Source organism: Canis lupus, chromosome 1, assembly GCF_011100685.1.
Source record: "Canis lupus familiaris isolate Mischka breed German Shepherd chromosome 1, alternate assembly UU_Cfam_GSD_1.0, whole genome shotgun sequence".
Classification (NCBI taxonomy): domain Eukaryota; kingdom Metazoa; phylum Chordata; class Mammalia; order Carnivora; family Canidae; genus Canis; species Canis lupus.
In genome coordinates this window covers 116,329,792-116,343,333 of record NC_049222.1, presented here as the reverse complement: position 1 = coordinate 116,343,333, position 13,542 = coordinate 116,329,792, and the positions used below count along the sequence as shown (strand labels likewise).

General features: G+C 35.2%; 1 protein-coding gene across 21 annotated transcripts in view; it reads right to left on the bottom strand.

The window, feature by feature from the left end:
• Nucleotides 1–200: 200 nt before the first annotated feature.
• ZNF570 (zinc finger protein 570) overlaps nucleotides 201–13,542 on the bottom strand; it is a 132,122-nt gene continuing 118,780 nt past the window's right edge. For all 21 annotated transcript variants that reach the window (XM_038529108.1, XM_038529105.1, XM_038529106.1 and 18 more), the window contains one exon: nucleotides 201–3,995. In XM_038529108.1, coding sequence (XP_038385036.1) covers nucleotides 2,638–3,995 — 1,358 coding nt within the window. In that variant the 3' untranslated portion in view covers nucleotides 201–2,637. The remainder of the gene's footprint in view (nucleotides 3,996–13,542) is intronic.

Here is a 13,542-nt window from a genome sequence, read left to right as displayed (position 1 = left end):
GTGGGAAAAACACGTAATAAGTAGGCTAGAAAACCATAAAAATATAGTCATTGTCAAAACACTGATACACCAAATTGCTAACAGTGATTGCATCTGAAATCAACTATGTGTCAGCTTCTCTTTGAAGAGGATGATGTATAGGGATGCAAACAGCAGTGGCATGCCTGAAGTATATAGTAAGGAAATAACCTGACAAAAACCAATATTTAACTGTTCTTTATTTTTTATTATGAAATTGATACAGAGAATAAGAACCTACCTATAAACCAACAACCAGCTTTATCAATTTATAAGAATTGGCCATATTTGCTTATTTTTTAAAGAAATAAATGATTAAAAGGTATCTCCCTTTTGCCTCCTTTTCTCAGTCTCATTTTTCTCCCCCTCCAGATGTCACCACTGTTTTGGATTTAATTATTATTTCCGTGACTGTTGTAACAATAAATCTATGATATTTAGCCATGGAAAATACACATAGCATCAATTTGCATATTTTTAAAATTTATATGTGGTACCATCTCATACAAAATACTCCCTAGTTCAATTTCATTATTAAGATTTATCCATGTTAATAGAAGTAGTTCTACTTCATTCGTTTTAACTTGGGCTATAGCTTATATCCACCCTAATGGTTATTTTGATTGCTTTAAGCTTTTCATTCTCAAATAATGCTGAAATAGACTTTCATGTATATCACCCTAAACACATGAGGAGAGACTATCAGAGGTTTAAGTATGGAACTGCTGGGTCAGAGAGTATCCACATTTTCAACTTTACTAGATATTGCTAAATTATCCTAAATACAACTACTTCCAATAGCACTGTATGAACATTCCTACTGCTCCACATGTTTCCAGTAATTGGCTCTGTGATGCTTTTGGCAAAGTGATGATTTTGAAAGAGTTCACTGTGGTTTTATTTGCATATCCCTTACTGTGATGGATATAAACAAATATTCTAATAGCTCCAACTCCATCCATTCTCTATAGGGATAAACCATGTTTATCATATGCAGAACTTCTACAAATAGGTCAGATTCAACAATTTTCTTGCTCTTAACAATTCACACTTCATGAATTTCAGAACAAAGTTGTGAAATTAAAGGGCAAAAAGACCTGAGGAATTTTGGTTCTAACTGCAGTGAATTTGTGAATTGGTAATAACAACTTTATTATCCTGAGTCTATTCAGCCTGGACTATATGATACTCCTCAGTTTATTATTCATTTTGCTGGGTCTAGAAAATCTATTGTTTTATATTTAAGTATAAACAATTTCAGCCTTCGAACTTCAATTTAACTCTATGAGGATATAATCTTAGTATGGATCATTGTCTCCTCATATATAAAAGTTTTGAACAAACAGTAGCTACTCAATATTCACTGAATGAGTGGAAGCATATATATATTTGAAATCTATAAAATACATATATATGAAAGCCTATATATATTTGTCTAACTTTTTTCCTTCAGTTCACTTTTGGTTTCAATTTTACAACCACTAGTTAAAATTTTACAAACTTTATAATTTTTCTGTGGTATGAAGCAATTTAAATGCTTTTAAATTTACCTAAATTCACCCAATACAATTGCCTGGGCTTGGTGCCTTTTTATGGGATAGTATGAATTTCTATGTTTATTGTTTTTTTGCAGTTAGTTGTGATACTCTATTTTTTTCTTGATGTAAATGTGAGTTCTGTATTCTTCTCAGTGAATCATTTTCTTTATGTTGATTAGTTTATCTAACTCTCTTTAGAAACTTCCTGAAACTGGCTGAAGGTGTGAATAGTTCTATTACATGTGTCTGTATTGATTACTTATCTAGAATATAAGACTCCACTTCTGTTTCTAAAATTTTGGGGTTTTCTCAATTCTGACCTGCTGCCTCTCAGGGATGTTACTTGTCTCCCTAGGAATTTTCTTCTAGTTGTGAGAGGAGTGAGCTAATATATGTTGAGTATGTAGAACAGTGCCTGATGCATAGTACACACTCAATACATGTTAGCTATTATGATTTATTGGATATCTGCTATATTTGATGTGCTATGTGAAGCACTTTACATGCAAATTTATTACTTAATATGTATCAATCTACAACAGACACTATTTCATTTAATAATCACATTTCTACAATACAGTATCCTTTATTATCCCTATTTTAAGAATTAAAGAAAACCCTGAGGTTTGTACAAGTCAAACAAATTACTCAAAGTCACACAATGCCACAGTAGTGGTAGAGCTATGATTTTCCAGAATCGAAGCTCTTAGTCCTGGTAAGTGCCTAGTGCTCAGATAAGGAGACTGGAATAAAATAAGGCCAAAAGGTATATAAGAATCATATAATGAAGTGCCTCATAGACAATTTTCAGACTGTGGATATTAGCTTAAGAACAACAGTAAACCAAAAAAAAAAAAAAAAAAGTTTTAAATGGAGGCAGTGATGTATTCTTATACTCCAAAAGAAAAAAATAAGTTTGGGGTATGGTGGGAAATGAATTTAAGGGGACCAAAGTTGATATAGGAAGACCTGTTAGAAAGCTACAGCATGGTGATCCAAGTGAGATAAATCTTAGACTAGGGCAACAACATTAGAGAGAGAGAAAAGAGTATAAATTCTGGGAATATTTATGAGATAGTGTCTAGAGGACTTGGTGATTGACTGGATTGGGTGGTGAGAGTGACTCCCCAAGATGGATTCTCTGATGATGAGCAAGGTGTGCATGCTGCCTGAAAGTTTTCTTGCATTCCTTACATTCATAGGGTCTCTCTCCAGTATGAATTCTCTGATGTTGGGCAAGGGATCCACAGTAACTAAAAGCCTTTCCACAAACATTACATTCATAAGGCTTCTCTCCAGTATGAACTCTCTGATGTTGAGTAAGGGATGAGTCATTGCTAAAAGCCTTCCCACATTTAATACATTCATAGGGTTTCTCTCCAGTATGAACTCTTTGATGTTGGGCAAGGTAGGCAATCTGGCTGAATGCTTTCCTACATTCTTGACATTTATAAGGTTTTTCTCCAGTATGAATTCTCTGATGTTGAGCAAGATGTGAATTCTGGCTGAAAGCCTTTCCACATTCCTTACATTCATAGGGTCTCTCCCCAGTATGTATTCTCTGGTGTACAGTAAGGTATGCACGAAGGCTAAATGCTTTCCCACAGACATTACATTCATAAGGCTTCTCACCAGTATGAACTCTCTGATGTTGAGCAATGGATGATCGATTGCTAAATGCTTTCCCACATTCAATACATTCGTAAGGTTTCTCTCCAGTATGAACTCTCTGATGTTGAGCAAGGTAAGCAAACTGGCTAAAGGCTTTCCTACATACCTTGCATTCATAAGGTTTTTCTCCAGTATGAACTCTAAGATGTTGAACAAGATGTGCATTCTGACTGAAGGCTTTCCTACATTCCTTACATTCATAGGGTTTCTCTCCAGTATGAATCCTCTGATGTTGAACAAGATTTGATCGCTGGCTGAAGGCTTTTCCACATTCTATACATTTATATGGTTTCTCTCCAGTATGAATTCTTTGATGAAGAGTAAGAGATGAGCTCTGGCTAAAGACTTTTTCACAGTCATTACATTTCAAAAGTTTCTTCTCTGTATAGATACTCTTGGGCTTAACGGCCATTAAATTTCTTTTAAAGCTTTTCTTATGTGTATTATGTTTATGTACTTTCTCCTCTTTGGTGATTATCTGTTGTGTATGAAGCAATGTGTTTGGATGGAAACTTCCCCAAGATTTGTTATATTCTTGTGCTCTTCTATTAATACGGGCTTCTTCATCAGTGATTGTCTCTTCCTTGAAACATGCCTTCTCACTTCCTGGCTGTCTCTCAAAATGGCCCTCACATTTCCATTCTTCTCTTAAACTAGAATACTCAAGGCTATAGCTTGTAAGTTTTTCTATTATCTTTTGTGATGATTGTGCTTCATAGATGTCCTGCTTTGAAGTTAGTTCTTCAGTCTCACACATAGATTCCCAGCCTGAAAAATAATAATTAAAAAACGGTCTCCTCTATCATGTACCAGAAGGAACATTTATGAAAGTGCATTCAAAAAATGGAGTATGTGAATTTAATAGATAAAACCCATAAGAACATTGGCTTTTTAAGTTCTGATGTTTGCGAGAAACAAAATAGGTCACAAAGAAACTTGAGAAGGAATGACTAGAATTATAAGAAAGTCAGTAAGGTAAATCTCCAGTAAATAAAGAATTATGGAGGTGGATGGACTTGGTTATAATTTTATGCATGTATGCATAAATATAGGCACTGAAATAACCTCCATTCTTATAGTTGCTTTTTTTCAAGAATATTCATTGAACCTTGTGCCATATACTCTTCTAAATGCTTTTAATATTATAGTAAACAAAACAAAGATCCTTACTTTTGTGGACCTTATATTCTTTGGGGAGATAGGAAATAAATGCTAAATGAGTAATTTTATTGTATATTAGAAAGTACTAAGAGCTACAGAAAAGGAAAAGCAGGGTAAAAGAGATTAGGAATGTTGGCAAAGTTAGAGGTAGGAATAATTAGCAAGTTAACATTTAATCAAAGATCCGAAGGAAGTGAAGAAGTTAGTCACTTAGATATATGGAGAAAGAGCATTTTGGGCAAAGGAAACAGCCTAAAAGTAGAAACATGTTTCCATGTTTGAGGAATAGCAGGAAGGTGAGTGTAGGAAGAGATGAGATCAGGAGATAAAAGATAAGAATACTTAAACTTTATATGATTTCCTGAGTGGGACAGAGAACTACTGAAGTGTTTGTGGAGTAGAGGAGTGATATCCATTTACAGTTTAATAAAAATATAGAAAGGTGGCGAACAGAGAAGAAGCAAGGGGACCTATGATTGTAGTAATCCAGGTGAAGACAATGAGGGTCTAGACCAGAAAGCTAGCAATGGAGGTATACTGAGATGGTCAGATTCTAGGCATGTTTTGTAGGAAATGCCAGGACAATATCCTGACAGATTGGTTATGAAACTTAACAGAAAAATGAGACAAAGAAGCATTCAAAGTTTATGATCTGAGCAATGGCAGGATGGATTAGCATCAACAGTGATGGGGGAGGCACTTGGGTGGCTCAGTGGTTGAGTGTCTGCCTCTAACTCAGGACATGATCCCAGGGTTCTGGAATCAAGCCCCACATCAGGCTTCCTGTGGGGAGCTTGCTTCTCCCTCTGCCTATGTCTCTGCCTCTTTCTCTATGTCTCTCATGAATAAATAAATAAATAATCTTAAAAAAAAACAGTGATGGGGAAGGCCATGGGTACAGCAGGTTTAAGTGGAAAGACATGGAAGATCTGGAATTCAGTTTTGAAAATAATAAAGTGTTTTTTAGACATTGAAATGGAAATGCTGAAAAGGCAGGCGGGACCCATGAAACTGAGTTTAAGACAGAGGTCTGGACTAGAGATTTTAAATTAGGAATTGACAGCATATACATGGTAGTTAAAGAGACTACATTACCAAGAGAATGAGTGTAGATAAAGAGAAGAGAAGAGAAAGGAGCAAGTAATGAACCCTAGAGCACTCTAACATTAAGTAAGATATTTGAGAAAAGAGAACCAAAAGAGATTAAGAAGGAATAAATGTTAAACAAAAAAATCATGGCTGAGAACATTAATACAACCCGATATTAAATTGAAGATTGTAATGAAAATCAACTTGTTCAATGATTTATACTGAAAAAGAATACTTATGCTGAAAAAGAATAAAATAAAAGAATAAAAAACCTGGAAAATTAGTCAAGAAATGTCACAAAAGTATAAAAATAACAGCTAACCATAGTGACCATTAAAAAGAATTATATGTATGTTGTTACTTGCAAAACACCAGAAATGAGTCATTACATTAAAAAAAGGTGCATAAAAGAATGTAGAAGCTGTGTAGAAAGGAGATTACTGGTATACTTATTTTTTCAAGTAAGAATGTATCATTTTGCAATGTTTTAGTAGATTTTATTTATTTGAGACAGAGAGTGTGCATGCGAAGCAGGGCAGAGGGTCAGAGCGAGAGGGAGAAGCAGACTTTCTGCTGAGCAGGGAGCCTGATGCAGGACTCAATTCCAGGGCTCTCTCTCTCTCTCTCTGTCTCTCATGAATTAATAAATAAAATCTTTAAAAAAAGAAAGCACAAAAAAATAACCTCAGAAGGTAACTTTACCATTGACAACAACAATGAAGAGGGAAAATATCCTAAAAATAAACTTTACAAGAAATGAGCAAAAGCTTTATAATTCTAATGAGGGACCCACTGCCCCCCATAAATTTGCATAAAGGGAGAAGATGCATACTTTGCTTTTCTATATGAAGAACCAACTATGTATAGCCATTAATTCTAAATTCACAATCAGAACTTCGTTGTAAATTTTTTTTTAATTGTGTAATAAAGATTTTGGCAGGACTTAGTCTATTGGCTCCCAAGTGGTAACCCTCTAAACCCTCTATATTCCTGGAAGGAGTGTCATTGTTATTCATAGTGAGCCCTTGGAACCATACCTGATAGCTCATAACTATAGTTTATGACTCACAACTTGCCCCTTTATAGTTTTTGCTAATGTGATGATTTAGGATGGAGGCTAGCCATGCCAGAAAGAACCACCATGTGACTAAAGGGTTGGTACTTTGAACCCCCATGATATCAGTCTGACTTCTGGGAGGGGAAGGAGGCTGGAGATTGAATCATGTTGGGCACTGGGCAACGACTCACTCAATCATGCCTCCATAATGAAACCAAAATCCAAAAAATAAATAACCCTATACACTGATGCTCTCTTGAGAGCTTATTCTTTTGAATACTAAGATGTCTGGAGGGCCCTTTCATGTTTGTAGCACTCCCAGACCTTGCCCTTTGTGCCCTCTACTTCTGGCTGGTTCCTTGTACCTTTTGTTAAAACAAAACTGTAATCATAATATAACCTCTGTGAGCTGCTGTTGTGTATCATAAAACCTGAGGGTGATTACAGGTACCCTGTTATCTGTACCTGGCTGATCAGAAAACAGGGTGGCCCTGAAGATCCCTAAGCTTTCAGCTGGTGTCTGAAATAAGCAGTCTTGTGTAGCACTGCTCTCTTAGATTATGCAGTTTGGCAAATTGACCTTAAGAATTTTTTTTAAATCCTAAAGTTTATTAGAAAAGTAAACATGTGTCTAGGATAGGCTATGCATTGTCCATAAAATATGCATTAATAAATTTAAAGACTGAAATCATACAAATTATCTTTCCTAATCATAATGAAGTTAGAAATCAATAGCAAAATGAAAACTGGAAAAAATCCACAAATATGTGGAAGTTAAATGCTTAACCAATGGGTCAGAGAAGAAATTGCAAGTTATCTTGAAACCCATGGGAATAAAAATACAACATTCCAAAACTTACAAGATACAGCAAAGCTGTGCTACAAGGGAAATGTATATCATTGATGCTTACATTAAAAAAGAAGAAAGAAAAAAAAAAAAAGAAGAAAGAGTTCAGCAAGCTAACATTATATCTTAATAAACTAGAAAAAGAGCAAACTAAACCCAAAGCTAGGAGAAAGAAGAAAATAAGAAAGATTAAAGCAGAGATAAACAAAATAATAGAATCAACAAAACCAAGAGTCATTGAAAAAGATCAACAAAACTGACAAACTTTTATTTGGATTGACTAAGAAAAATAAAAGAAGACTCCAGTAACTAAAATCAGAAATAAAATGTGCCACATTATTACCAAGTATACAGGAATAAAAAGGATTATAAGAGAGTTCTGTGAACAACTGCATGCCAACAAATGGGCTAGCTAATAAACTGGATAAAATGGACAAATTCTAAGAAATACACAACCTACCAGACTGAATAACAAAGAAATAGAAAATCTGAACATACCCATAGCTAATAAGTCTACTAAAACAGTAATCCATCCAAAACCTTCCAACAAGAAAAGGCCTAGAACCTGATAGTGCCTGTGGTGAATTCTACCAAACATTTAAAGAATTTGCACAACTCCTCCTCAAACTCTTCCAAAGACATGAAGAGGAGTAAAGACTTCCAAACTCATTCTTTGAGGCCAGCATTACTCTGATACCAAAGCCAGAGTAAGAATACTATAAGAAAACTAGAGACCAATATACTCTATGAGCTTCGATGTAAATAAAAATCATCAACAAATACTAGCAAACTGAATTCAACGGCATATTATAAGGATTATACACCATGACCAAGTGGAATTTATTTCTGGAATGCAAGGATGGTTCAGAAAAAAATTAATGTAACATACATTAACAGAATGAAGGAAAAAACATGATCATTCCAATTGGTGCAGAAAAAGCATCTGACAAAATCCAACACCCTTTCATGATAAAAACACTCAACAAACTGGCAATGGAAGGAAACTACTTCCACATAATACAAGCCATATATGAAAGCCCACAGCTAACATCACATTCAATGGTGAAAGACTGAAAGTTTTCCTCTAAAATTACCAGGAACAAGGCAAGAATGCCCACTTTCACTACTTCTAGTCAATATAGTACTGGATATTCTAGCCAGAGTGATTAGCTAAGAAAATAAGAAAAATAAATTTTAAAAATCCAAATTATAAAGAAGTAAAATTATGGGTTTGTAGATGACATGCTCTTATACGTAAAAACAATACAGACTCCACATGCCCCCCCACATTAGAACTAATAAATTCAGCAAAGTAGCAGGGTACAGAGTCAATACACTAATTGCATTTGTGTACATGAACAATGAACAATCTGAAAAGGAAATTAAGAAAACAACTCTATTTACAATAGCATAAAAAAGAATAAAATAAGAACTAATCAAGGAGGTGAAAGATTTGTACAATGAAAACTACAAAACATTGCAGAAAGAAATCAAATAAAATATAAGTAAATGGAGATATTCCGAATTTATGGATTAGAACTTTAATATGGCTAAGATGTCCATACTACCTAAAGTATCCACAGATTCAGTGCAATCCCCATCAAATCCCAATGATTTTTTTCAGAAATAAGAAAAATTAATTCTAAAATTCATATGGAATCTCAATGGACCCCAAATAGTGAAAATAATCTTGAAGATGAAGAACAAAGTTCCAGAACAAATCTGGAAAAGGAAGAACAAAGTCTCACACTCCCTGATTTCAGAACTTTCTACAAAGTATAGTAATCAAAACATTGTGGTACTGGCATAAAGACAGACATACAGAATAATAGAGTAGAAAATTGAAAGCCCCAAAATAAAACCTCATGTATATGATCAAATGACTTTTGATAAGGGTGCCAACATATATAAAAGACCCACAGCTATTATCATCCCCAATAGGGAAAAACTGAGTGCTCTTCCACTACAGTTAGGAACAAGACAGGGATGTCCACTCTCACCACTATTTTTTTAAGATTTATTTATTTATTTGAGTGAGAGAGAGAGAGCATGAATGGGAGCAGCAGAGGGAGAAGAAGAGATAAACTTAAGTAGACTCTGCACTAAATGCTAAGCCCAACACAGTGCTCCATCTCACAACCCTGAGATCACGACCTGAGACAAAACCAAAAGCCTAACTGATGGTGTCATCCAGATGCCCCTCTCACCACTGTTATTTAACATAGTACTGGAAGTCCTAGCCACAGCAATCAGACAACATAAAGGGAAAAAAAGATATCCAAATCATTAGGAAGAAGTCAAACTTTCACTATTTGTAGATGACATGATACTCTATATAGAAAATCTAAAAGACTCCAAAAACTTGCTAAAATTGATACATGAATTCATTATAGCCTCTGGACAAAAATCTATGTATAGAAAAATGTTGCATTAATGGCACATGAAAAAAAAAAGTTCAACATCACTCATCATCAGGGAAATACAAATCAACCACAATGAGATACCACCTCATACTGTCAGAATGGCTAAAACTAGCAATTCAGGAAACAACAGATGTTGGCAAGGATGTGGAAAATTTCACTGTTTGTGGGAATGTAAACTGGTACAGCCACTCTGGAAAACAGTATGGAGGTTCCTCAAAAAGTTAAAAACTGAACTGCCTTATGACCCAGCAATTGCACTATTAGGTATTTATCCAAAGGATAAATACAAGCACCCCAATGTTTATAGTAACACTATCAACAATAGCCAAATTATGGAAAGAGACCACATGTGCATCAACTAATGAATGGATAAAGAAGATGTGGAATATTATTTAGCCATCAAAAAGAATGAAATCTTGCTATTTGCAATGATGAGGATGAAACTAAAGTGTATTATGCTAAGTGAAATAAGTCAGAGAAAGACAAATACCATATGATTTTACTCAAATGTACAATTTAAGGGAAAAAAAGATGAAGATAGGGAAATGGAAGGGAAAGTAAAATAAGATAAAAACAGAAAGGGAGGCAAACCATAAGAGACTCTCTCTTTTGAGTAGGCTCCATGCCCAGCATGAAACCCAGTGTGGGGCTTGAACCCACGTCTGTGAGATCAAGACCTGAGCTGAGATCAAGAGTCAGATGCTCAAACAACTGATCCACCTAGGTACACCAGGAGACTCTTAACTATAGAGAACACATTGAGCATTGAGGTTTGCTAGAAGGAAGATGAGAGAGGGGAGCGATGGGCTAATGGGTGATGGTCATTAAGGAGGACACTTGCTGTGACGAGCACTGAATGTTATATATAAGTGATGAATCATTAAATTCTACTCCTAAAAGTAATACTACACTATATGTTAACTAACTCAAATTTAAGTAGAATCTTGGAAGAAAAAAAGTATTCCATTTCTATACACCTATAATGAAGCAACAGAAAGAGAAATCAAGGAGTCAATCCTTTTTACAATTGTACCAAAATCCAGAAGATATCTAGGAATAAACCTAACCGGTGAAAGACCTGTATTCTGAAAACTATACAGCACTGATAAAGGAAAATGAAGATGACACAAATAAATGGAAAAACAGGGGCACCTGGGTGGCTCAATGGTGGAGCATTTGCCTTTGGCTCAGGTTGTGATACCAGAGTCCTGAGATCAAGTCCCATGTCAGGCTCCCTGCTTCTCCCTCTGTCTATGTCTCTGCCTCTGTTTCTCTTCTCTCATGAATAAGTAAATAAAATCTTAAAAAAAAAAAGAAATGGAAAAATATTCCATGCTTACGGATTAAAAGAATATCATTAAAATGTCTATATTACTCAGAGCAATCTACACATTTAATATAATACCTATCAAAATACCAACAGTATTTTTCACAGAGCTAGAACAAACAATCCTACAATTTATATGGAACCACATAAGACCCTGAATAGACAAAGCAATCTTGAAAAAGCAAAGCAATGCTGGAGGCATCACAATTCTGGATTTCAAGATATATTACAAAGTGTAATGATCAAGAAAGTATGGTACTGGCACGAAAACAGACATACCAAAAATAGAATAAAAAATCTAGAAATGAAACCATTACCATATAGTCAATTGATCTTCGACAATGCAGGAAAGAATATCCAGTGGAAAAAAGACAGTCTCTTCAACAAATGGTGTTGGGAAAACTGGATCACCTTCTTATTTCACAAAAATAAATTCAAAATGGAGGAAAGACCTAATTATGAGACAGGAAACCATCAAAATACTAGAGGACAACATAGGCAGTAACCTCTGACATCAGCCATAGCAACTTCTTACTAGATAGGTCTCCTGAGGCAAAGGAAACAGCAAAAATTACTGGGATTTCATCAAAATAAAAAGCTTCTGCACAGCGAAGGAAAGTCAACAAAACTAAAAGGCAACCTACTGAATCGGAGAAGATATTTTCAAATGACCTATCCGATAAAGGGTTAATATCAAAAATCTATAAAGAGGGCAGCCCAGGTGGCTCGGCGGTTTAGCACGGCCTTCAGCCCAGGGCCTCATCCTGGAGACTTGGGATCAAGTCCCACGTTGGGCTCCTTGCATTGGAGCCTGTTTCTCCCTCTGCTTGGGCCTCTGCCTCTCTCTCTCTCTCTCTCTCTGTGTGTGTCTCTCATGAATAAATAAAATCTTTTAAAAAAATCTATAAAGAATATATCAAACTCAAACCCAAAAACCAAATAATCCAGTTAAGAAATGGGAAGAAGACAGGAAAAGATATTTTCCCAAAGAAGACATACAGGTGATAAGGGTGCCAGGATCATTCCATGGGGAAAGGATAGGTTTTACAACAAATGGTGCTGAGAAAACTGGATATCCACATCCAAAACAATAAAGCTGGGTTCTTCCTTTACATTAAATACAAAAGTTAACCCCAAGTGGATCAAAGACCTAAATGTAAGACCTAAATATAAAATACTTTTAGTTGCAAACTAAAATTCCTCATGACATTGAATTTAACAATGATTTCTTGGTTATGATATCATAAAGCATAGCCATCAAGGGAAAAGAAAAACTAAATTTCATGAAAATTAAAAACTTTTATACATCAAAGATTATAATCAACAAGGTAAAAAAGGCAAGCCACAGAATGGGAGAAAACATCTGCAAATTATGCACCTGAAAAGCATATATATCCAGCATTTATTAAGAACTCCTACAATTCAACAAGAACACAATTCAAAACTAGGCAAAGGACTTGAAAATACCTTTTTCCAAAGGAGAGATACCAAAGTAACGGAGTAAAGGGATAGAAAAACTATGCTAAGGAAATACTAACAAAAGAAGGCTAAGGTAGCTATACTAATATCAAGCAAAATCGTTAAGGGAAAAATCATCACTAGTTTAAAGAGGGTAACAATCATTTAAAGAGATAACAATAATATATGGAAGAATTTACCAGAAAGATAAAACAATTCAGAAAATATATGACCTAATAAAATACTTCCAAAATATAGAAAACCTGTTGTCATAAATTTAAAAAATCTATGTATTCACCATCAGAGGTTTTTTTAAAATTTTTATTTATTTATTCATGAGAGACACAGAGAGAGAGGCAGAGACACAAGCAGGGGGAGAAGCAGGTTCCACGCAGGGCTCAGGACGTGGGACTTGATCCCGGGTCTCCAAGATCACGCCCTGAGCTGTAGGTGGCGCTAAACTGCGGAGCCACCGGGGCTGCCCACACCATCAGAGTTTTGTTTTTTTTTTTTTATTTTTTTTTTTTTTTTTTTTTTTTTTATGATAGTCACAGAGAGAGAGAGAGAGAGGCAGAGGGAGAAGCAGGCTCCATGCACCGGGAGCCCGACGTGGGATTCGATCCCGGGTCTCCAGGATCTCGCCCTGGGCCAAAGGCAAGCGCCAAACCGCTGCGCCACCCAGGGATCCCCACCATCAGAGTTTTTAAACATGTCTTTGATAATTGACTTTTCAGATTTTTTAAATCAATAAAGACACAGATTTGATCAGCAAAAATAATGAGCTTAATCCAATGAACATATATCAAATGCTGTATATTGCACAACCAGAAACATAATATTTTCTAGGACACATTATTTACCAAAATTAACTACTAAGACATAAAATAAGTTTCAAAGAATTTAAATTAAATAGACCATATTTTCTAACCACAGTACAGTTAAAGAAACAAAAT